Source organism: Palaemon carinicauda, chromosome 34 (genome assembly GCF_036898095.1).
Source record: "Palaemon carinicauda isolate YSFRI2023 chromosome 34, ASM3689809v2, whole genome shotgun sequence".
Classification (NCBI taxonomy): domain Eukaryota; kingdom Metazoa; phylum Arthropoda; class Malacostraca; order Decapoda; family Palaemonidae; genus Palaemon; species Palaemon carinicauda.
Genome location: NC_090758.1, coordinates 38,930,621 through 38,956,809, shown reverse-complemented (window position 1 = coordinate 38,956,809; position 26,189 = coordinate 38,930,621). Strand labels below are relative to the sequence as shown.

Genomic DNA, 26,189 nt, shown 5'->3' with positions numbered 1-26,189 from the left:
TCTTCAAATGCGTTTCCATTTGTTAGAGTAATATGCAGGTCTGGCCACCAGCCACCCGTTGAGATATTACCGCTAGAGAGTTATGGGGTGTTTTGACTGGCCAGACAGTATTATTATTATTATTAAATCCTAAGCTACAACCCTAGTTGGAAAAGCAGGATGTTATAAGCCCAGGGGCCCCAACAAGGAAAACAGCCCAGTGAGGAAAGGAAGTAAGGAAAAATTAAATATTTTAGGAATAGTAACAATATTAAAATAAATATTTCCTATTTAAACTATAAAAACTTTAACAAAACAAGAGGAAGAGAAATTAGATAGAAAAGTGTGCCCGAATGTACCCTCAAGCAAGAGAACTCTAACCCAAGGCAGTGTGAGACCATGGTAGAGAGGCTATGGCACTACCCAAGACTAGAGAACAATGGTTTGATTTTGGAGTGTCCTCCTAGAAGAACTGCTTACCATAGCTAAAGAGTCTCTTCTAACCTTAACAAGAGGAAAGTAACCACTGAACAATTACACTGCAGTAGTTAACCCCTTGGGTGAAGAAGAATTTTTGGCAATCTCAGTGTTATCAGGTGTATGAGGCCAGAGGAAAATCTGTAAAAAATAGACCAGACTATTCGGTGTCTGTATAGGCAAAGGGGAAGAACCGTAACCAGAGAGAAGGGTTCTATGTAGTACTGTCTAGCCAGTCAAAGAACCCCATAACTTTCTAACAGTAGTATCTCAACGGGCGGCTGGTGCCCAGACCAACCTACTACCTACTAATATATTGGATCCTTCTCTCTGGTTATATTTCCTTTTCATTTTGCCTACACACACACACATACCAAAGAGTCTGGCCTATTCTTTACATATTCTCCTCTGCCTTATACACTTGACAACACTGAGATTACCAAACAATTCTTTTTCCTGCACTGTAATTGCCCAGTGGCCAGTTTCCTCCTTGTAAGAGTAGAAGACACTTTTTAGCTATGGTAAGCAGCTTAATCAGGAGAAGGCCATTCCAAAATAAAATCTTTGTTCTCTCATCATGGGTACTCTCATAGCCTTTCTACCATGGTCTTCCACTGCCTTGGGTTAGAGTTCTCTTGCTTGAGGGTACACTTGGGCACACTATTCTACCTTAATTCTCTTCCTCTTGTTTTGTTAAAATTTCTATATTTAATATAGGAGATATTTATTTCAATGTCGTTGCTCTTCTTAAAATATTTACTTTTTTTTTTACGTTTCCTTTCCTCGCTGAGCTATTTTCCCTGTTGGGGCCCCTGGGCTTATATCATCCTGCTTTCCCAACTAGGGTTTTAGCTTAGCAAATAATAATAATAATAATAATAATAATAATAATGATAATAATAATAATAGTAATAATAATAATATCGAGGTAGTTCCGCACTTTTAAAAAATGCTTAATTATTTGGTGAAGACCTAAAGGATCCACTACAAAATGCCAAACCTCAACTCTATAATAAATCTAAAGACTTCAAAGTAGCATCAGATCCTGATCCATGTATAGGGAGACAATAATTCATTCGAGATAAGACTAATGATTTCAAGTTAATTATGAAAGTGGATCTCTCTGCATCTCATGATGGTTGATGCAACTTTATCTTTAGGTGGAGAGCATTATTGTATTTAGATTTGACGTAAGATGTATAGGCTTTCCAACTGAGGTGACTAGCAAACATTATTCTCAAACATTTTTCTTTGTCTTGGAGGTCACTCGATGCGAGATTAAATTCTTGATTCTGCTTCCAACTATTACGTTTGTAAAACATTATTGTGTCTTTTATTTCCAAAATAAATTTCGAAACCAGCAGCTGCAGTCCAAAGAGTTACCTTTTCAATGAAGTTATTTATAAATGTCTGTAAGGGATAATGATTGTTTGAAGAGTAGTGTATTGTAAATTTAATCACATAAAGACTACTTTACAATCCCTATAGCATTTATGCTTTTCTGGCATTACTGGCCAATGCAAAAAGAGGAGCACTAAAGACAAGGATTTGACAAAATTTTTGAGTAGATCAATTCCTGGGCCTTATCATTACCCATTTTTTTTCTGGCTTTACCGAAGTTTATGTGTTAATTTTTTGCTTTTAAATAATTGATTGTTCACATTTTTATTAAGGACATCAATTGGATTTAGTAGATTGAGCATCTTTATAATCAAAACAAATTTTCATCTTATCAACAAAATGTAGAGAAATCATAGTTCTTAGAAGGGTTGAGACATCATTGGCCATTTGTGCATTTGCTATTAATGAGACTAAAACCATAACAACTATAACACTGGACAGGCCAAGGATTCGATTCGCCAATCATCCCTTTAAGCCATTGAAAGTCTATGTAAAATTTACTATTTCATATTGTGGGAATTATCTACACAACATAGAAAATTCTTATTTCAATTATTTTTTACCCCTAACACTCTTAGCCTCTAGGGGTTTTATGGAAGAGGGAACAAGAGGGTGCATTGTGATAAAACTGGACACAGAAGTATTGGTGGAGTGATACTTTTTATTGTACAGACCATCAATACACTTTTCCTTGTTTTAATTAGCAGGTCACCAATAGTTTCCGTTGTTTGGGTAAAGGAATCATTATCAACATTATTTCATTAGTTTCAGGGGGAATTGATAATATAAACTAACAGAACATATAAAACACCAATAGGAAGAATATTTTAAACTGTGTGACTCAGTGAGAGAGACTCGAAAGCCTTTCATGGAATTAATTCTATCCAAATGTTTCATCAATACTCTACCAAAATGGAATCGTGCTATTATGGTTAGTGGCTCAAGTGTATACCAAACATCCTTGATTGGACTGAAGGCATTTTAATAATACAATAGTCTTCCACTTTCATCATACTGGCAGGCAAGCCGAAGAGAATGCAAAGAGTCATATAAAAAATACCCAGTACAATCCTGGCTCATTTTTATTAAATAGTTCCATGTGCCAACATGTAAATATTGACAAACCTTTGCTTCAAAGATTATCAGTTAGTTGGGAAGACCACCAAAGCTCCAACATATTCGGTTTTGATAAAAAAAAACTCTTGTCTCAGCAATTATAATGTACCGCTCGTACATTGTTACGGTATTTTTTTATATGTTTCATTTGAATTTTTGTGCCAATCTTGACTGGGTACAGGTTGTATAAATACTAAAGCTCCGAACAAATAAAGTTCAGTTACATTAATAAGAGTCTCTCAGTTACAACAAGACTACTCGCCGGCACATTGGTAAGCACCAGAGTGTTCAACTGCCTCTCATGCCATACTCCTTGATGATGCCGCTGATTATGTTCTCGCCTCCATCTCCTGGTACACTTTCCAGGATTCATCGATTGGTTGTGTGAGCAAAGAGATAACCCCCATAATGCATGAAAGCCTCAAATCATACCTCCTGGAGCAGTACTCGCCATCACCGACCGATCACATAGCGAGACTTTGTTAGCTCTCGCCACAACCATTCAGGGACCAAAAAGGCTTCACTCCCCCACCCCCCCCCCCCCACCCCTGGAGAAATGACCAGTATTGCCTACCTGCAACCTGCCACTAACGACTCTCCTTGTAAAGTGAATCTACTTGGTGTAGTTTTGGTATTGCGGCTACCCAAACCTGTACGTGATGCCATGAACAGAATCTAGAGCTGAAATGAAAATATATTCATAACACATAACAGGGTGGAACCTTAGCCACTTTTAAATCAAAAGCCAGGTCGCTTCCAATCATGCCCCAAGACGCTCCAAAGAAATCTGAACCTAACTACTGACTGCAATTCAGGATTTACCTGTCAAGACATCAGTCTCTTACGAGCGAGTTTTCCCAGATTTTCCAGCCCGCCAGGTGACACAATTGATAGATTTTAATTCGAATTACCCCATATGAAAATCAACATAATATTGTTCACGAATAGAAATAAATTTCTACTTCATACTAGGATTGAACAAGTATATATATATATATATATATATATATATATATATATATATATATATATATATATATATATATATATATATATATATGTATGTATATATCCATATATATATATATATATATATATATATATATATATATATATATATATATATATATATATATATATATATATATATATATATATATATATATATATGTTTGTATATATATATATATATATATATATATATATATATATATATATATATATATACATACATATATATATATATATATGTATGTATGCATATATCTATAAATCTATATCTATATCTATATATATACATACAGTATATATATATATATATATATATATATATATATATATATATATATATATATATATATATATATATATATATATATATATATATATATATATATATATTATATATATATATATATATATATATATATATATATATATATATATATATATATATATATATTATATATATATATATATATATATATATATATATATATATATATATATATATATATATATATATATATATATATATATATATATATATATATATATATATACAGTATATTAAATGCAACTTTATTTTAAAAGAAAAGTATATTTTAGATCGACCTACTATAATCAACTAATGCATCAGACACTTTGAGCCTTACTAAATTCTTGAAACTTATGATGGTTGCACCTCAAAGTAGTATGGAAAGAATGATAATGGGAATAACACTAAGAGACAGAAATACAGCAAAATGGATAAGAATCAAAAAATTTTCCAGTAATGATACAGTATTGAATATCAGGTTACTATGGGAAGATAAACTGGAAAGTGCAACAGATGTCCAATTCTCTTCAGCCACTTTGATTGACTTTGATGTGGAGGAAACATTTGATGCTCTGAGAAAAATAACCACAAAGAAAGCCAACCAGGCGGTTTTGTGGGATAAATTTTTCACAGGACGACATAGAGAAGAGGAAACTGCAAAGGAGTACATCCACAGGGTTTAGCGGCAGGCACTTGCTTGTGTGGTTTCATGTCCTAATTACAGAGGGGATTTATGAGAATATATGATGACAGGTAGTATTGCTAGCGGCATTCGGAATTGGAAGCTAAAACATGACTTTTTAGAAAACTTTGAAAAAGTACAATTCTTTGAGTGCAATCATGGTAAATTATGCAGTATTTGTTGAGGCTGTACGGGAATGTTGGGACCACACATAGAGAGGGGAACGAAAATAGTTCCTCACGGAGGGCATCAACAGGGAGGAGGACTTGACGTTGCCACTGGAAGAGTATCAGCGTTGTAAAAAAATTCTCTGAAAAAAGGGAAGAGTTGTCAAAATCGAGCTCGAAAGCAAGAGTGAAATGCGAGCTTTATGGGATGGCACACCCAAGGGGCGGTGCCAATTGCTCTGCTTATGCTGCAGAAAGTTTTTATTTTGGGAAAAGAGGACACTTTGCTAGTCATTGCTATGGGAGTAAGAGTCGTGTGCTTAGTAAGGGTGCGTCAGAGGATAAGACTGGCATCATTGGTGCAAGCAGAAATAGCAGCGGGTAAGAAAACATGCCGAAAAAGAAGTTAGCGGATGGAAGGTCTGAGTCATTAAGTATTGGCGCAGGGTCGTGCTCGTTAACGGCCGTGGATGTTATGGCTCGAGTGGTAAAAATAATAAAAGTTGTAAATTAGAAGCTGTAGCAGTGACTAGAACTGAGGTATGTATTATTTGGGCAGTCTATGCAAGGAACCTGGAGATCAATGTGAAAAACTAAATAAAGCAAAAGAAAAGCTACAACACATAGCAGAAGGTGTAAAAAGTGTAATGGGGGTATATTCAGGTTAATACCAAAGGTGCCAACATGTCAAAAGGTGAGCGTATGTATTTTCCCAACGGGACAGGGAAATTTATTCTCTCATTAAGTTATGCAAATTTTTAGGGCTGGTAGATCTAAATTTCACAAAATACACCACTTTCATCAAAATTGTTGGCATAGGGGGGAGCAATGAAAGATGCAAAAAGCAGCCATACTCTCCTACGTAGGAGAATGTCCCCTGTTTTCAAGCAATGGCTGTTGGAACATTTCTCGGGTACAACATTCAATGGGAATAAACGACCCTTTCCCAAAACTAGCGGCAAATCACACCACACACACCTGCCACCAGGTGCGGTGCTGCACGCTTACTACACCTCATTTACTGTCCCTATACATTAAGAGAAAGAGGTCAAGAAGCATATAGAGGAGGATCTGTTAGCAGCTATCTTGCAACCTGTGCCTGCATGAGGGTGGTAGCCGAAAATGACGACACTTCGTTGATGACCGCTGATTTAAGATAAAACTCAATGCATTCTGTAAAAGGGAAACTCATCATAAGTTTGCACAGTTTGATATGGTGTCAATTGTCTCGGGGCATACTTTTAAAACTACGGTCGATGCACTCTGGGATTCCATCAGGTAGTGTTGGACGATGAAAGTCAAAAACCTTCGACTTTTATAACCGCTTGTATCAGTATTGTCGCATAACCATGGGGCACTGCACTGCCCCAGACGCCTAGACTCAAGGATTTGGTAATGATTGTGGATATACTTAGGATATTGAAATGTATTGACGATATATTATTGTGTTATTCTAGTAGAGAAGGATTGATTTAGCAAACGGTACTTTTGATTTGTTGTTAGCGTATGAGAGGAATGGTGTAACTCTGAACGCACTTAAATTTCAGTTTGGTGAGAGGGCCGTGAATTTTGTGGGATATGATGTTAGGTAGGACGAATATCTGTCTTCAGAGGACAAACTGGCTGCTATAAAGAGGTTCCTGGTGCCTGTTCAACCCACCATATCTGATATTCGGTCATGGTCTTGGCTGGTCAATCAATTGGCTCCCTTCATTACAACGGCCCCTGTCATGGCACCATTTTGGGAATTATTAAAAAAGGGGCAGGTAAAAAGGAGTACTGGGGAGAAATTTTGATATCTAAATGTGAATATGCCAAAAATAATGTGTGTAGGTTAATATCTGTGGGTTTGCATTATCATGACAAAACAAGACCAAAAATTGTTATGACTGACTGGAGTAAAGAGTGAATAAGCTTTGTCGTATTACAGCAATATTGTTCTTGCTTATATACTGATGTACGTTTATGTTGTCAGTGGGGTTGGAATCTAGCCTTTTAGGGCAGCAGGCTCCTTTCAAAAATGAATTGATCTACGCCCCTATCGAGGGGGAGGTGGTGGCTGTGGTCTGGTCTCTGAAAAAAGCTTGTCTTTTTTTGCTGGGTTGTCCTAACCTACTTCTGGTAAATGATCATCGCCCATCAATTAAGTTGTCAGGTTATTGGGAGCTGAAGTATATTGAGATTCCAAAATAGTTCCGCTTTAAAAAAAAAAAAAAAAAAAAAAAAAAAAAAAAAAAAAAAAAAAAACACTTTAGTAATATAAATTCACAGTCAAATACATGGCAGGTAAAATAAATACTGTCTACTCTGGCTGGGACATCAACAGTTACCTAGTTCTGAGGAGCAGTCGAATCAAAATCCTTATTTGTCTAGTCAGCAACAATCAAGTCCACATTCGGGCCAAAAAAAAAAAAAAAAAAAAAAAAAGAAGAAAAAAAAAAAACTCTTCCTTCAAAGAAGGAATTACGGCCTGAAAAAAAGAAAAAAACTTACGGACACTCCTAGCTAACTATACTATCGCACTGTAGTCAATGATGAAATTATAAACTGTATTTTATTTACAGTCACGACAAGTAAAGATACATAAAACTGTACTTACTGGTAAAAAAGAAAAAAAGAAATAATTACAAAGTTAGATAACTAATCCAGCTTCCACAACACCCTGACTCAGTGTTAACCTCAGTGTTGTCTGATGTATGAGGGCAGAGGAAGATATAGAAAGAATATGTCAGACTATTTAGTATATGTGTAGGTAAAGACAAAATGAATCGTATACAAAGAGAAGGATCTAATGAAGTACTGTGTGTTCAGTCAAAGGACCCAATAACTCTTTAGAGGTAGTAACTTAACGAATGACTGGTGCCCTGGTCAAATTACTACCTATAATATCTTCTTCAAGATATTAAATCATAGTAAATGACGCATAAACTTCAGGGTCACAACGGGTGTAGCAATGGTCAGTCAAGACTGTCTTCTAACTCGTCACCCGTCCTATATATCGGGATCTTTTTTTTCTACAGAATTCGGGAGCGTACAGGATTAACATTAGGCAACAGACCGCCACGCCAGACTCCCACTCCGGAATCTTCCTGTAAAACTCAGGCCTGTCAGACGACTGGTGTCGATGCAGTTATGAGAAATATCTAGAAATTCTTTGTTCTATAATAAGATGATGATTTCGAATTGCAGTATTATTATTTTACCCAGATATTCCATAGAAAAAGACAAACCTTTTTCATAAGTCTTGTAACACAATATACATAAATTTAATGTACATATATCAAATCCTACGGCCTATCGAAAAGTTTGAGTTCATTACCAACCGACTTTCACGAATACAAAATTATTCTAGTAGACACGATTACAAATATAATAATCTCATTACAATCAACACAAAATACAATTTAGTAATACTAAATCCAAGTGAAAATTATAAATAAAAAAAGTCTATGAACAATCATAAATTAATATCAATAAAATCATTGTAAAGAAAACTAAAAGGTTTCTTCTTAACAGGTATCAAAATTCACAAATACTAATTTACCTATGCCTCTCATCAGCCAGGGTTTATCATCATCTTCCAAGACATGATTAAATAATACGTCAAATGGAAAGATGGACTTCAGTAAGAGTTTAGGATAAGTTTAATTGGACTTTTCAACAACTTCACACAGAGGTAAAGATAAGAGTTACAGATGATAATATCCTATCATGCAAATTTATACAAGACGGTCTACCAATTTACCAAGTCTGACTGAAATCTTATCAACAGTGTATGAATAGTTGCTAAGTGGGATACATCCAATGGTGGGCAGACAGTCAAACAGCTTTCCAAAGTCAGGATGGACTGAAATGTCCGGTCATGTACAACAGACAGATACACTGACAGGCTGACAAATGCATGTTATCCTCTCTTGCACATCTGTAAAATGATCTATGCCCTTCAAAAAAGGTTTGGTTGAAAATGATCAAACAATGCAAGAATTAACATAACAAATGAAAAACTCCAGTTATACAGATTCTATGTGTTATAATCAACCTTAACACCAGATTAGATCCAAATTACTTCTATGTGGAAAACTTATAACGACAAGGTAAGCATAATAGGACAGGCAGATACACTAACTAACACATGGACCAATGGCAGGAAAAAATATAATCTCTCTCGACAGTCAGTGGGGAACTAATTAACATTGAACTTGTGTGTATATAAGGAACTAGTGTGAAGGATTTATTTTTGCTTTATTTTTATTTTTTGTTTTTGCCAAATCCTGTGAGAGAGAGAGAGAGAGAGAGAGAGAGAGAGAGAGAGAGAGAGAGAGAGAGAGAGAGAGAGAGAGAGAGAGAGAGAGAGATATTGTGTTAGCGAGCGAAAGTAGTTAGGTTAACGATCGTTTGTGGTGAGAAAGACTGTTGGTTTAAATGAGATTGTTTGTTTACATTTTTTTAGTTAAGTTACGACAGTGGTGAATGTTTCGGAGCGAATGCTTTTTTTGATTGACTGCGTCCTGAAGCAGTTGTGTGATTGAACGCTGGATTATATATATATTTTTCGACCAGCGTGGAAGTGTTTTTTTGATTTTCAAAGTAAGTACAGTTTTGTTTATCTTTGCTTGTCGTGATTGTGAAGGATAGGAACAATTTATTATTTATCTTTGATTATAGTGCGATAGTTCAGTTAGCTAGAAGTGTTCGTAAGTGTTTTTCTTTCTTTATTTTTGGCAGGCCGTGATTCCTCCTTTGGGGAGAAATTTATGTGAATTTGATTGTTGACGACCTGGCTTGTGTAAGGAATTTGATACGACTGCTCAGATTTGGAATGAATTATTGATGACCTGGATTGTTTAAGGACCTGATTGGATTGCTCTGTGGATCTTGATGAAATATATGCTGTAACGATCCCGCCCGGTTGAAGTAATTGGTTTGGCGTATTGATGATGATGATGATGATTAGTACAATTGTGTATTGATATTTGACAGTGTTCCAGTTCCTGCAGATTTGTGATATTGGGCTATTAAAGACGGTTGGCCCTTGTGTGGACGAAAGTGTCCACTCACAATCATATATGATAATTACGTTTAGATTGTGGTTGAAGTGAAATTTTAGTTTTAAGTTTTGTGTTTTCCAATTACAGTAGGTTAAGATTGTAGTACTAAGTTGTGATTATTTTTTGGTTATGGTATATGATTGGTGATTTTTTAGTGAGTGTTTTAATATTACGAAATATAGTTTTAAGGTTATGTTTGGTTTATTTTGTCCTTTTGTCTAAGAGTCTGGTTTTGGATAACGTCAGGGGAAAGTTTGTTTTGTTGAGACAATTGTCTGTAGGTGTGATTCAGGGTGTGGGGCTTGTTTTGCAACATCCCGCCACATTATTTTGGCGCCCGAACAGGGACAGTCGAGGTGGGATTGAACCAGACTCTTTCACAAAGGTTATATTTAGGATTTAGATTTAAGGTTAACGACAATGGAAGGTAAATTAAAGGCTTTGGAGGAGGAATTGCGGCATTATAAAGAACGGGAGCAGATGTTGATAGTTGAGAAAGAGAGGTTGCTAGTAGAGAATGAGAGGTTGAACTGGGAGAATGAGGCGATGCAGAAGGAGCTTAGGGAGTTGAAGGGAACTGTAGAGAGAGTGGAAGAGGGTGTTGAGATGAGGATGCGAGAGAATGAAGAACGAATGGAGAAACGAATGGAAGATATGATGGGGCAAGTCATGGGGATGATGAAAACTATAATGGGTGAAGGTGCAGTCGGAGGAGTGTCCTCAGCTTCGGGTAATGGGTTGATAGTGGATGAGAAGGTTAAGGTTAGTGATAATGGGAAAGGAAGTGATAGTGATAGTAGTAATAGTGATGGTGATATTGAAGATAAGGGAATTAGGCATAGTAAGGATGAACAGCAAGGTGAGAGGAAAGATGAAAGGAAAGGTAAAAGTGATGTGAAGAAAGAGAAGAAAAAGTATCAGGTTGATAGCAAGGATGATCGTGAATGGGTGAAAGTGGTAAGTAAGAAAAAGGGGAAGAAGGGAATGGTTAAGGATAGGAATTTAAGTGTGGAAGTGGATTCATTATATTCGAATGAGGAAGAAGGTAACAAGGGAGTAGACAGTGATGATAGCAGTGAGAATGAACGTGATGTGTGTAAGACTGTGTTTATGAAAGAGGTACCTCGGTGTGAAAGGTTCAATGAGCATAGCAGTAGGGATGTATATGATTTTTTCAAGGAGTATGAGAGGTATTGTCAGGATAAGTATGGTGATAGTAAAAGAGTTTGGGCTAGGGTGTTAGGAGAATATTTGACTGGGTATTTGTTGATGATGTATGGAGTGATAATGAGTGTAGGGGACGTTGATTATGAAAGTGTGAAAAAGAGAATAATTGAGCAGGTAAAACGTATGAAAGGGAGTGTTAAGTATAAGCGTAAGAATGATTTTGATGAAGCACGGATGAATGCAGGAGAAGCGATATCAATGTACGTATGTAGGTTGGAAACTTTAGCTAGGAAGAAGTATGGGGATGAAGGTATAAATGAGAATAAGGAGTTAATGAGGAAGTTTTTAGCTACTGTAAATTTGAAACGGAAGGAGAAAATGAGGTGGACGAAAGAAAGATTGACATGGGATGATATTTTAGAGATAGTTGAGGATTACGAGTTGGATAGGTGTATGAAAGAAAGTAAATCTGTGAGTGTAAGAACTGGAATGGAGGAAAGTGTGCCAGAATTTGTTAGTTTCAGAGATGCTGTTATGAGAGGACCGATGAGGGTAGCTGATAGTGTAGTAGATAGGAGTGTTAGGGCGAGTAAAGTGGGAATACCTGTAAGGACAAATGAAGGGTTTAGGCAAGGGAATCAGGTTTGGAGGGATAGGAGTGCTAGTGCGCCGCAAGATAGGTCAGGTAGTTGTATCCGTGAAGAGAAGTGTTATAGATGTGGGAAAGTAGGACATAAGAAGAATGAATGTAGATGGGCTCTTGGTGCTTGTTTTGGATGTGGTGAGGTAGGGCATAGAATTAGCGAGTGCAAGAAAGAGAAAGGGGTAAAATGTTATCGGTGTGGTATGACAGGGCACATAGCGAGTGGATGTCGGAGTAATCGTACAAATGTGATTTGCGGTAATTGTGGTAAGGATGGTCATTATGCTAGAATGTGCAAGGAGCCACGGGGTAAGTGTACTGAATGTGGTGCAGATGGGCATGTAGCTAGGGTATGTAGGAAGAAGGGAGTAAATCAGCCAGGATGTTCGGGAAACTAGAGTATAAGAGGGTTCAGCTGGGTGAGTCCTCGAGTGTGTGCGGAGTGAATGTGATGCATGTTCGTGAAGGTTTACTACATGAAGACGTGATGGGCGAAAGAGCTTATGACTGCATGAGTGCAAAAGTAAATTTTAATGGAATAGAGCTAGTTGGTCTGATTGATACTGGTTGTGGTGTCAATTTAATGTTTAGGAATGCATACGATAAGGTAAGGGATGTGTGTGAATTTAGGGGGTGTAAAGGTGAAGTGAAAGGTATCGGTAATTTAAGTATGTCCGTGCAAGGAAAGTTACGTGAAAATGTTATGATTGGGGGGCTGATGATGGAAGATAATGATTTTTATGTGGTTGAGGGAGTAAATGACAAATACGATGTGTTGTTAGGTTATAACTTCTTGAAAAAATGCGGTATGATTGTACATGCTAGTGTAAATATGATAGATATGAAAGTTAAGGGTAAATTTTGTGGGGAATTTTATTTGAATGAAGATGGCAGTGTATGTACGAAGGTATGGAAAGGTGTGCCGTTAATAGCAAAAGAAGGTGTTAAATTGTCAAAAGATGCGAGTGAGGTTGTCAGTGTAAAAGTTGCATGGCCGAATAGTCTGGGAATTGCCAATAGTGACAATTGTGAATATGTAGTGGAAGGTTCGGAAGCAAGTAATTTGGTGAAAGCAAGTGTGCATGTGTATGATGGTATTTTGAATTTGCAGGAGCCGAAGGTGTATGTGAGCTTGTTGCCGACTGTAAGGAGGAAGAGAATACGGGGTATACGTGAGGGTGATTGCATGGGATGTATGTATACGTTGGTCAATGTAGAGGATGAAAGGTATGTTAAATTGAGACGTGTTATGACGGGTAAGATAAAGCCGGATGACGATTGGGACTATGAAAGTTTGAAAGAAAGAATTAATGTAGATGAGAATACAAGTGAGGGAGAAAGGGAACAATTGTATAGGATGTTATGGGATAGACGGAGAGTTTTGAGTCGCGGTGACGAGGATTGTGGAGGATCAAAGCTGCCTGAATTTAAGATAGTTCTTAGTAATGATACCCCCATATATCAGCGTCCTCGACATTTTTCTCCGCCTATTGCCAGAGAAATAGAAGAGCAGTGCCAGGAGTTAGAGCAAATGGGTGTAATAGAAAGGAGTGAGAGTGCCTGGAATAGCCCTATTGTACCTGTAAGAAAGCCGGATGGAAGTTTACGTATGTGTATAGATTATAGGAAGGTGAATGAAGTAACTGTTAAAGAACGTTTTCCGATGAATGTAGTGTCTGACTATGTGTATAAGATGCATGGTATGAAAGTTTTTACAAAGTTAGATTTAGTTAGGGGCTATTACCAGATGCCTCTGGCAGAGGGGAGCAAGCCCATTACGGCATTTTCAAGTAGAAATTGTCATTATCAGTTTAAAAGATTAAGTTTTGGCCTTGCTAATGCGCCTGCTGCCTTCCAGAGGGCGATGAATGTAGTTTTGGCTGGGTTTGATAGACAGAAGGTGACTGTTTTTATTGATGATATTTTGATTGCTAGTGAGACTGTTGAGGAATACATGCAGTTGCTTGGGGCAGTATTAGAACGGTTGATAGAAGTTGGTGTGAAAGTTAAGCTTGAAAAGTGTACATGGTTAGCCGGGGAGGTGGAATTTCTTGGGCATGTGGTGAGTGAATCGGGTATAAGGAAGAGTGAAAAGTTTGTGAGTAAGGTGAGAGAGTTTCCACGTCCTCATACGGTGCGTGAGTTGAGAGGTTTTCTTGGGTTAATTGAATTTGGTCGGAAGTTTGTCAGAGATTGTTCGGGAATAGGGAAGCCTTTGAATGAGTGGACAGGTAAGAGAAATAGTACGAGACTGAAATGGGATGAGCGTATGATTGAAGCATTTGAAAACTTGAAAGAAGAGGCTGCGAGAGACGTCACTTTGGCTTTTCCCGATTATAGTGAACATGCGAGTATGCTAGAGTTATATACGGATGCTAGTGGGATTAGTATGGGTGGTTGCTTGGTTCAAATGTAAAGAATAAACGGAGATGAACAGTTGAGAGTGATAGCGTATGTAAGTAAAGCATTTAATAAGGCTGAGCGAAAGTATTCCACGATTGAAAGGGAGTTGGCTGCGATAAAGTTTTGCGTGAAAGCGTTGAAGGTATTTTTGTATGGTGTGAAATTTATTGTGCGTACTGACCATCAGCCCCTAGTGTACATGATTAGGAAAGAGTCTGTGAATGCCAGAGTTGCGAGGACAATAGAGGATTTGAATGAATTTGACTTTAAGCTAGAATATGTACCTGGGAGTAAGAACGTGATAGCAGACTAGCTTCATCAATATGTTGAAACAAATGAGAAAGAATACCATAAATATATTTAAAGCTAAAGAAAGCGAAACTACTACAAACATTTAAGGCTTTTTAGCAACCGAAGCTGGAAATTATATTAACAGAAACGAGAAAAAAATGGAATAGTGTGAAGAAGTTAAAGCTTAATAAAGGCTATGAAACATTTCAAAGTACTGTAGAATAAGACTAGTATTTTAATTAGAAAGAATAAGATCTGTTTTCCGATTTTTTTTTTTTGGAATTCCAAGGTCAATAGAAAATACGAAAAAGTAAAATATATATTTGTAAAAGATGGGAATAAACCAATGAAATACCTGCTATACTTATTTTTTTATCATTCGTTGTATTACCATTCCTTCGTCACTTTGTTCATGTATGACCCATATGTCATTGAATTGACATATACTACCTTTTTCAATAGCCTTTGTCATTTATTATTCATGCCTGTTTGATTTATTGGTCATAAATTTGAATTTAGTTTTCTTTCCTTAGTCATTTAAAAGGCATGTCTACATTCAGTCACTAATCATGTGTAGTCATACCTATGTTACTTAACTCATACATATTTGATCACATTTTTATACCTGCAGCATTTGGCTATTGTTCAATCTATTTCATTCTAAAACATGTATCATTCAACTGTCTTACTAGTATCACTAAATGTTATATCGGTACCAATTAGTTCATATACCTGCATAATTTCCATGCAGCACTTGTATCAAATACTCTTCACATACGTGTCATTTCTAGTATAAAGAAGAGTATATTTTTCCTGCCGAGATGTGACATCACTCTTCCAAGATATGATGAACCCTGCATGAATAGGCTGTAACTACTCAATGATAGGTGATGCTGGCTCTATTGACAGGCGAGAAAGATAAAAATAAACAAGGATTAAAAGCCATGAAATTAGAGTCATTATTATTATTACTAGCTAAACTACAATCCTCATTGGAAAAGCAGGATGCTATAAGCCCAAGGCCTCCAACAACAAAAAAAAAAAAATACCCCAGATATGAAAAAAAAAAAAAATAGGGGAAAAAAAAGCACAAGAGAAGTAGTAAACAATTAATACAAAAATATTTTAAAAACAGTACGAACATCAAAATGGATCTTTCATATATAAAAAGAGAGATTTATGTCTGCCTCTCCAACATAACAATCGTTGCGAGTTTAAACTATGAGCATTATAATTATGTTGAATACTAATCAGTGAGGGACAAACATATCTGGAACATCAAATCCATATACCTACTGGCTGCAGTAAAATCGGAAAACCTCCGAGTTAATAGGAAGATGCCTTTGTAATCTCAAATCAATAATTACTGGTGGCAATAATTATTGGTTCCAAATGGCTGACAGAGACAAGGAGTAATTCCTACCGAGATAAAGTTCGTTCACATCTATTTTGTCGTGGACGACTTTAGTTCTTGAGTCTCCGTTGAAGGTTTCAACTTCTTGGTAAAAGATCTGTAAAATATATCAGAATAGTACGACAGTCTTGGCGTGTTAAAGCATTATAAGTGTACTTTTATTACTAATATATCATTTTGTATGAATTTCTAGACAGTGTTGCCTATATTTATAAAATTTTGTAAATAGTCAAAAAATATTTCTAAAAACGATGAAATAATTCGCAAGGATATGCTTACACAGTCTGCTGCCTGTATGCAATAAAGTACAAAATTCCTTTTAAGATAAAGCCAACTACCTAAGGAAGAAGTAATAGAAATACTGAACATAAAAATCTTTATTCATTTACTTTTTCAGAACAATTTCAATTACAAACCAAGCTGCAACCATGAAATACATAGACACAGACACATGGGCTCCAATCTTCTGTTCATCAAAGCACAACCGACCTTCCATTATTGGATTTATTATCGCAATTTTGGGACAATTATCAAAATGGCCTAAAGCGGCCCCAGTGGAAAAGAGAAAATGGATTTACGAAACTTTTAGATTTCGCGAAATGCAAGAGGCAGAATACATAACCCTTAAATTTTTAGATCATATGTTTTTTAAAACAAACAACAAAGGAATTAAAAAAAACTTTGTGAATGGCAAAAAAAGATTGATTAAACAATTTTAAAATATTTTTATAGAAAATATCCTTTTCCTCTCTGACCTTGTAATGGTCTTGGGTGGAAATTTAATCATCCTTCCAGGTCAGGGTGACCTCCCGTGTCACCTCCCTCTCAGTCTCCAGAAGGTCCGTGACTGGTAATGGTCCTGGAAAAAATAGAAGGCAAATGGTGAAAAATCTGAAATTATATATATATATATATATATATATATATATATATATATATATATATATATATATATATACATACATTTATATATATGTATATACATATATATATATTATATATATATATATATATATATATATATATATATATATATATATATATATATATATATATATATATATATATATATATATATATACGTATATATATATATATATATATATATATATATATATATATATATATATATATATATATATATATATACATATATATATATATATATATATATATATATATATATATATATATATATATATATATATATATATATATGTGTGTGTGTATATCTATATACCTATATATATATATATATATATATATATATATATATATATATATATATATATATATATATATTTATATATATATATATATATATATATATATATATATATATATATATATATACCTATATATATATATATATATATATATATATATATATATATATATATATATATATATATATATATATATATATATATATATATATATATATATATATATCAAAAATATATATGGCTTATTTGAATATAATATATGTATGTATGTATATATATATATATATATATATATATATATATATATATATATATATATATATATATATATATATATATATATATATATATATATATATATATATATATATATATATATATATATATATGTATGCGTATATATATTGGTGTGCTACTGTCTTAAGCACACATTTGAGTATGAGTTGTTTTCAGATGTATTTAAATGGTTTACTGAATACATCTTAATGGTTTTTAAGTTTTATTGTTAATAAACAACAGAGTTAAACATCTCCATCACTGGAGGAAGCTGTGTTGGTCCACATGACCAATTCTGGTGAAGTTTAGATATGAACTCCATAAATTACCGATATCACAAATATCTTATGCTTGCTTTAATTTAGCCAAGTGACGGAATCGGAAGACACCTGCATCCGGTGACGTCACAAACTTTCACACGAGGAGACAATGTGTTGACGTTAAGAAAGAATGTCAACTTAGCATTATACATCCTGCTTACAATTTGAATGACTACAGCAAATCTCACGGTTAGCTCTTCCAACCAACATGACATATTACGTCATTTGTTTTAAACATGTAATATTAACTATTCTAATCATTACATTAGCTCGGCCAGCTATCTCAATTTTTTTACAAAAATTTAACAACAAGCCGAAACATGGTTATTAGGTGTGACTGGACACACGTATTATTCTTTGTTTAACATTAGCCATAACCAACTGAGGACGAATGTCCAAATAGGCACATTAAAAAATAATAACAATAATGCATACAAAAAAGATATTACCAAAGCAAAAAGAAAAATGCATGATAAAACCAAAATCATATATATGGTACATTGCTAGCAAATGATTACATGGTACCAAAAAACAATACAAATTCTGACTTACAAATGATTCGGTAACTTGATAAAGAATAATTGTTACCTTTGTCAGAAACAAGATACTCAATTTTTAGTGCACAAACACGAATTCCTGGTACGTACACGTACCACGGTTTCGTACATATATATATATATATATTTATATATAGGGCTGATATATTTTATTAGATGCCCATAGATTCTGTTATATATTTTATTATTTTTTTTTTTCTCTTTTCTTTTTTAACATTCCGGCTTATATATTTTTATTAGATGCCGAGAGAAAAAAATGATTTATATCCTTTTTTATTTTATTTATTTTTTAAATGTTATTTTAAATGTATTTTTAACAATGCAAATGTAGAGAATTTCTTTAATTACATATTACTAGCGTACTAATCAGCTTTTCATACAAACATCTTCCTGACAAATTACTCCCTTAGCGAATGAGGTGGCCACTCATACAGCTTTGAACTGGATCAGGTAGGGGGTATTGTCAGGGCTATTCAACTCGTTCCTTTGTAGCTGCTTGCTGTGCCGTAACCTACGCCAAACAAGTATGTTCACGGCGATAAAAATTATCACCGTTACACACAAACTAGCCAGTATTATGGGGTGAAGAATCTCTTTATAAGTCGGTGACAGGTGGTCCTTTTCGGTAAGTTTCATCAACTGCTTTGCCACACTTCCGTTGTAGGGGAGAGGAAGTGCGGGCATTGTAGAGGTCCACGTGAAGTTCGCGAAGTAAGCTCGTTCTCTGATGATTGTCCGTAGACCAGTCACCATGGAATTCGGGGAAGTCCCGATACAGCCATCTGCTGCGACGAAGATGTGGTTGAAGGATGTGGATCCGTCAGGGCATGATACATTGAAGCCGTCCTTGTCGTATCGTATCCACGAGCCATTATTTAGTCTGCAATTGAATTCTTTATTGTCAAAGGGATAAAGCTTATCCAGACAATTTTCTCTTGTATGGGAGAGAGCACCGTCTAGCACTATACCTAACTCGCATGAATCCATTAAGTTTTTACGGAATTCAAATGAGTCAGCTGTACATATTTTTCTATCCATTGCGTCTGAACAGTGAGTTAATTGATTTAAGTCTTTAATGACCGTATATGTTTCCTTGTCTGGGGAAATCAATACGTGTCCTGTCAAACTGGATATTACTGGATTTGAGTGATTCGTCATGAAAGTCGGAAATGGTGATATCCTGTAAGATTGCCAGGCATCAGAAGAATCAAAGGGAATTGTAATCCTAATCTTGTTATTATCTACGTTTACTGTAATTAGGCTGTAATAAAATTCTAACCTATGTTCGTCTAACAAAGGAACATAGCCTAGTTTATCCCTTCCGTTCTCCAGAACTAATTTTAAGTAACGTATAGGCAACAAATGGGGCGACAATACACCTTTAGTTGCTAACGTGATAGCTTCTACATAATCCTTGGATTTCTCAATGAAATGTGCAATTCTGTTATGTATGTGATCTATCTTTGAATCATAATACGTTAATGTTGCCAACAAATCCTGTACTTCCATAATTTGAACGATATTATCTGAATGTTCATTTAACAAATCCATAATTTTATTGATTGAAGCTAACTGATCCCTTAGTTCTGACATAATCAATTCATCTTTATGAGTCAAGAATTCAATTTTCTTATTTTGATTACTAATTTTAAGACGATTGGAAAGTCCTAAACCTAAACTTGCAACAGACCCAAAGATGCTTAATGCAGCATAAATGAACGGATTCCGTCTTTCTTTATGTTCGTGTCCTACAGTCCACATCAAAAGGTCATAAGCCAAAGATCCTGTCTCTCCAGTCTTATTTTTCAAGTCATCAGATAGCATCTCTGCAACTTTTAATGTTGATCCAAGCAAACCCTTAGTAGTCAAATGAAAATGTCTCCTATGCAACTCATCCAATGATGCAGAAAACCTTGAAATGGCGGTTCTTAAGCTAGTGACATCATTCTCTTGAAGAAAAATTGCTTGCATATGCACTTCGACAATTACGTTGGTTGATGTAATAAAAATGTCTTCTTGTCTTTCAACTATATTGCCATATTTAAAATATATATTCTTAGTCTTAGAACTCATCCCATACGAAAAAAATGTCTGAGCGAACAATATCACTCCCAACAACAAAAAAATTCATCTTGGAAACCTGTAACAAGAAAAAATATATGTAATTACTCCTGTATTAAAAAGAAAATTTTTAGTCACAAAATAAAATTTTTCCTCACTTCTTTTCCTCTCTTTTCTTTTTAATTTCTTATGTGAGACAATGGTACTATTCTCTCATCCGTGGGTTGGGCTACGTTTTGAATTCTAAACCTATTGGCCGTTAATGTTTCCAAAATGTTAAATGGGCCTTCAAACTTAGGTGTTAGTTTATAGTTGAGCCCTTTTCTGACATTGATTTGAATATAGATGTTATCACCCACGGTATATGTTTTAGTTGGTTTCGCTATTTTATCATGATTCCTTTTCATTATGATTTGTGATTCTTCTAAATTCTTTCGAAGGATATCATATCGACTTATACTTGCATTTATACATTCTTTTAAAGGATTTGATAGATTAGTTGTAGGCGTTAATACATGGAAAGGTGTTCTAACTGGGGTACCATACAATGCTTCATGCGGTGACATTTTAATTGATATATGATATGAATGATTCAGAGTACTCAGTTCCGCCGGTATTGCAATATCCCAGTTGGGGTCTGATCCCCCTAGTGTTACCCTCAATATATTTAATATCTTCCTATTTGCTCTTTCCACTAGCCCATTCGACTCTGGGTGATATATCATGGTATTAATCTTCTTTATGTTGAGGAATTCACACAATGAGGTAAGAAAGTGATTATTAAATTCACCACCCGAGTCTGAGATTATCATGTGTGGAATTCCATGTTTACAAATGTAACACTCGTAAAACTTCCTAGCGCATTCAATCGCAGTTTTAGTTTTAAGCGCTATTAGTTCTGTATATCGAGTTAAAGCATCTATAATTACTAAGAGGTGCTTATTTCCTCTGTCTGACTCGTAAAATCCTGTTAACAAATCTAAATGTATTCTTTCAAAGGGTTGATTGGGAACAGGATAAGCTCCTAGGCTGACAGGTGTTTTCGTATGCCCTTTGTTTTCCTGACATGTGCGACAATTAGCTATGTGTCTTTTTATATCTGTAAGCATTGTATGCCAATAAAACAATGATTTGGCTTTCTGTGACATTAATGAGAACCCAGGGTGTCCATGTAATGGATTTGAATGCAACCAATTCAGGACAGTGGAAATAAGTGAGATTGGTACTACTACCTGGTCGTTAGTTACATGTGGTGTATTGCGGGTTTTCCTTGTCACAGTCCTACACAGAATATTATCTTTGATTATATAATTCTGCTGCTTATACTTTATATATTCTTTTTCTTTATGATTGCCTTTCAAAGCATTTATAATTGTTTCTATTTTCTGATCTTTTCTTTGCTCAGTCTGTAACAATTCAGCACTCCAGCCTAAATCTTCTTGTTCAGATATTGTTTTTACAATAGGCATGGATGTTGATATATCTATTAATTCAGCTAAAGACTCCGTGCAAGATGACACGGGGTTGCGTGATAATGCATCCGCAATGATATTTGCTTTCCCAGGTAGATACCCGATTCTTGCGCCAAAATCTTGAATGATTAAATGCCACCGAGTTCGTTTAGGGCTGTGATTGAAGCCTTTAAAGAACTCTGTTAGTGGTTTATGGTCAGTAAGAACCTTAACGGGATAACTGTAAATTATGAACTTAAAATGCACTAGCGAATTAACAATAGCTAGTCCTTCCTTGTCTATTACTGCATACTTACTTTCGGAAGTTCTCAATTTTCGAGAATAGAAAGCTATCGGGAAAAACTGTTTATCATATTGCTGAAGCAATACCCCTCCTACTCCTAAGTCTGAGGCGTCTGTTGCAATGAAGAATTCCTTACCGAAGTCAGGAAATTTTAAGATAGGAGAACTACACAGTTCATCTTTCAAAGTATTAAACGCCTGTTGATGTTGCTCAGACCATATGAAATCTACGCCCTTCTTCGTAAGATCAGTTAAAGGAGCGGCTATTATTGAATAGTTGCGTATAAAACGCCTGTAATATCCACTACAACCCAGAAATTGCTGTATTCCCTTGACATTAGTAGGTATGGGAAAATTACGTATAGCCGACACCTTATCATGGACTACTTTAAGACCTTGGCTTGACACCATGAAACCCAAATATATTAATTCTGTTTTGAAAAATTCACACTTACTAATCTTTACCCTTAAGTTATGTTGTCTTAATCTCTGTAGTACTAGTTCTAACTTACGTAGATGTTCTTCTAAGGTGTTGGAAAAGATTACAAGATCATCCATATAGGCATGCAATATATCCCCTAACAAGTCTCCAAACACTATGTTAATCATTCTTGTAAATGTTATAGGAGCACAACGTAAACCAAAAGGCATCCGTAAAAATTCATAATGTCCCCTGGCTGTGCTGAAGGCTGTGTATGGGATACTATCTTCTTCTAATGATATCTGGTGAAAGCCTTTAAGTAAGTCCAAACTGGTAAAATATTTATTCTGACCTAATAAAGACAAAATATCGTCAGTACATGGCACTGGGAATCGATCAGGGATCGTTTCCTCGTTTAGACGACGAAAGTCGACGCAGATACGCCATGTTCGATCTTTTTTCGGTACAACTATTAAAGGAAAATTATAAGGGCTATTTGATTTTCTAATGACTCCTTCCTCTAACATTTTACCTACTTCATCATTTATTTCATTCTGGAATGTCATAGGGAGTCTGTACGAGGGTACATATATAATTTTTTTCTTGTCTTTTAACCTTATTTGATGCTCGATCACATCTGTTTTTCCTAAGGATCCATCCGTAGTGGAAAAGACATCTGTATATTTAGTTAAAAGTTCAAAAATTTTCTGCTGAATTTCTTCGTCTTGAATGTCCTTACTGATTTTATTTTTAATAGATCGTAAAAGGGTTTCATCCGCAACTGATTGAGAGTGATTGATTTCAGCAACGGTAAGAATACGATGTTTATAAACTTCTACATCCAAGATATGTTGATTTTTGTGAATTACTAAAGTGTTATTTAAATGATTACAGACTTCGATATTACATTGCTGATGTGAGCCTACTGTATAAATAGCTTGTGTGACAGACAATCCGTTAGTTTTCAAAGTATCGGAAAGGATTAGTATTTCAGATCCCGGTAGTGTTTTCTTTATTTGCACTATTAAATTCGAAGGTATGTTTGGTTCGATATATTGCGTGCAAGATGATATTACGGGTGAACGAGAATTCTGCTGGGTCGGGCATATTATTTCTTTATTAGTGAGACAAGTTATTGGTTCTTCAACGTACGTTACGGTTACATTTGTCGTCTCCTTTTTATCCAAAACTGACTTTAAAGTATTAGAAGACTTATAGAATTTCCCTTTGATATACACGCCGTGCTTGGCAGGAGCTAAGATAATGTTTTGATTTCCCATAGATGGGTATCCTATAATTACAGCTGCATACATATTAATGTTTTTCACAACAACAAATGTATCGGCAAACGTGCGATTACCGACTCTGAACTGAATATGAGTTATGCCTATGACGTTTAATTCATTATTTCCTTTACCCGAAAGTCTAATTCCTGATTTTTCAATCGGAAAGTTCGAAAACAACAAATGATGCGTCTTCAAATCCATAATATTACGTGGACTACCAGAGTCAAAAAATAACGTAAAGGATTTGTGTTCTAAATTTACAGCATATAAGGTTGGCCGTAACTCATTTTGGCTTATTATTGTATGAATTCGTTGCAAATCTACGGGAGCATGCACTGTTTTACTTAATTCGGCCGTGTGTTTCATAGGAAAATCTATTGTCTCACAATTATCTGATAAAACATTAAATTGATTATTCAATACTATTGATGTTGACATAAATGACCTTGACCCAACATCACTCTCTTCCCCTCTAGAGTTAACTATGTGGTATTTGCTTTGCTCTGCACATTCTGAAAATTAGGCTGACTTTGCGAGGTCTGGTTTGACGGCCCAGGCTCAGCGATATTTGAAGAAGTGTTTGTTTGTTTCGGACTCTGAACTGCATTGACATTTTGTTGTTTCTTCTTATTGTTAAAATGAGGATTTTTCTTTTTATTTCCATATGGAACTGACTGTGGAATTGACTGTGTATTTCTAGGATATTGTTGTGTCTTACGCGCGTAACATTGACTATAAGAATGTGATCCTGTGTTGTGAACTGAACAAAATTTCGTTCTACAGTCTGCGCTTATGTGACCTTGACGTTTGCAGTTGTAACACGTCACTCCCGCTACTGGATTGTTAATTACGTTCACTGTTTGTGGTTTTGTTTCATTCTTAGCAAAAACTTGAGTTAACACGGGATCGAGATCTGGACACTTGGACATGTGTTTCTTTATCTGTTTATAGACATCCAATTCCGTACTTGCATGCATTAACTTCTTATCAAAGCACCGCACTAAAGCTTCAGGCAACATAAGTGTCATGCAAGTTAAATACATTAATCGTAAAAAATCTTTCACGGAGATATTATCGTTAGTAACCCAAGTGGAATTACCTAAAATGTCCTGATATTCGTTAAGCCTATCAGCTATGAAAGCTGCTCTCTCAACAACATTAAGCCGATTCATAGTGGCTTGATTAAGTGTATTTCGTAACGTTAACACTACATCCAAAGCTTCCTCACCCCCATAAATCGCGCGTAACCTAACTTTGAAATCATCCCAAGTAACTGCTTCCTGAAATGAAACACCTCTTAAATACGCACTCGCATCCCCCTTAGAAAAATCTATAAAACTTTTAGCTTCTTGTAATTGTACAAAAGGATCTACGATTTGTTTGGCATTTAAATGGGCATCAACGGATGAAATCCATGACTCCACATTTTGTGGCAAGAATCCGTTGACACGACCTTGAAAAGGAAGGATTGCTGACCTGGCATTTACAAGCGTCACAATTGGAGGAGGATTAGCCTGGCCTACACCACTAGGTCCAGGGGTAGGGCTGACAGGAGCAGCCATGACTGCTGTATTTTTTTTTTCTATCTCTTTGACCCCTTTCAATCCTATCAAAATATCTATATGAGTACAGACGCCCACTGCGTAAACGCATATGTATAATAAAATTCCCCCAACAATGTTACTAATCCCAATACATTTCCCCCCAAGAGTTTATGAAAGAAAAAGGAATTAGCACAAAGAAAGAAAAATTCTAAATGAGAATTCGGAGTTTCTTATAACAAAGTTTAGGAATTCACTCACCCCAGTAATAATTGACTAACGACTTGTGATAACTACACTTCACTGCCCAAACTGAAATGAATACAAAATCTCTGTACTTAGCTTTATATGAAGTCGACACGTCCTCCCTCTCTCTCTCTCTCTCTTGATGTTTTGTTAGCGATGTCTCGTTCTAGTTTCTTGTTGAATGTAGTTCTTCCTGGATATTTCTTGCAATTGTTGAACGCCAGTCCTTGGGTTTCCTAGGATGTTGATTGAAGATTCAAGTTGTATACTAACATATGTTGGTGTTAGCTTGTCCGTTGGACTTAGTCAAAATTGTAGATTCTTGTAGATAGTTTTGAGTTCTTGAAGATCTTTATCAGGTATTACAGCTTTTATTTTGAAGTCTTGAAGATCAT

The 26,189-nt window shown here is 35.3% G+C and overlaps 1 protein-coding gene across 23 annotated transcripts in view; it reads right to left on the bottom strand.

Moving 5' to 3' along the window:
• LOC137627117 (tyrosine-protein phosphatase 10D-like) overlaps positions 1-26,189 on the bottom strand; it is a 616,151-nt gene that overhangs the window by 412,577 nt on the left and 177,385 nt on the right. For 8 of the 23 annotated variants that reach the window (XR_011041118.1, XR_011041115.1, XR_011041116.1 and 5 more), the window contains one exon: positions 16,862-16,965. The exons of 8 other annotated variants lie outside the window; for them this stretch is intronic. Coding sequence is in view for 1 of the 15 variants with exons in the window: in XM_068358160.1 (XP_068214261.1) it covers positions 15,566-15,591; positions 16,116-16,203 (114 nt within the window). In the remaining 14 variants the exon portion in view is untranslated. Of the gene's footprint in view, positions 1-14,997; positions 15,592-15,984; positions 16,204-16,861; positions 16,966-26,189 lie in introns of those variants that run through there. 7 more of the 23 variants (XR_011041108.1, XR_011041113.1, XR_011041109.1 and 4 more) reach the window with 5 other exon arrangements.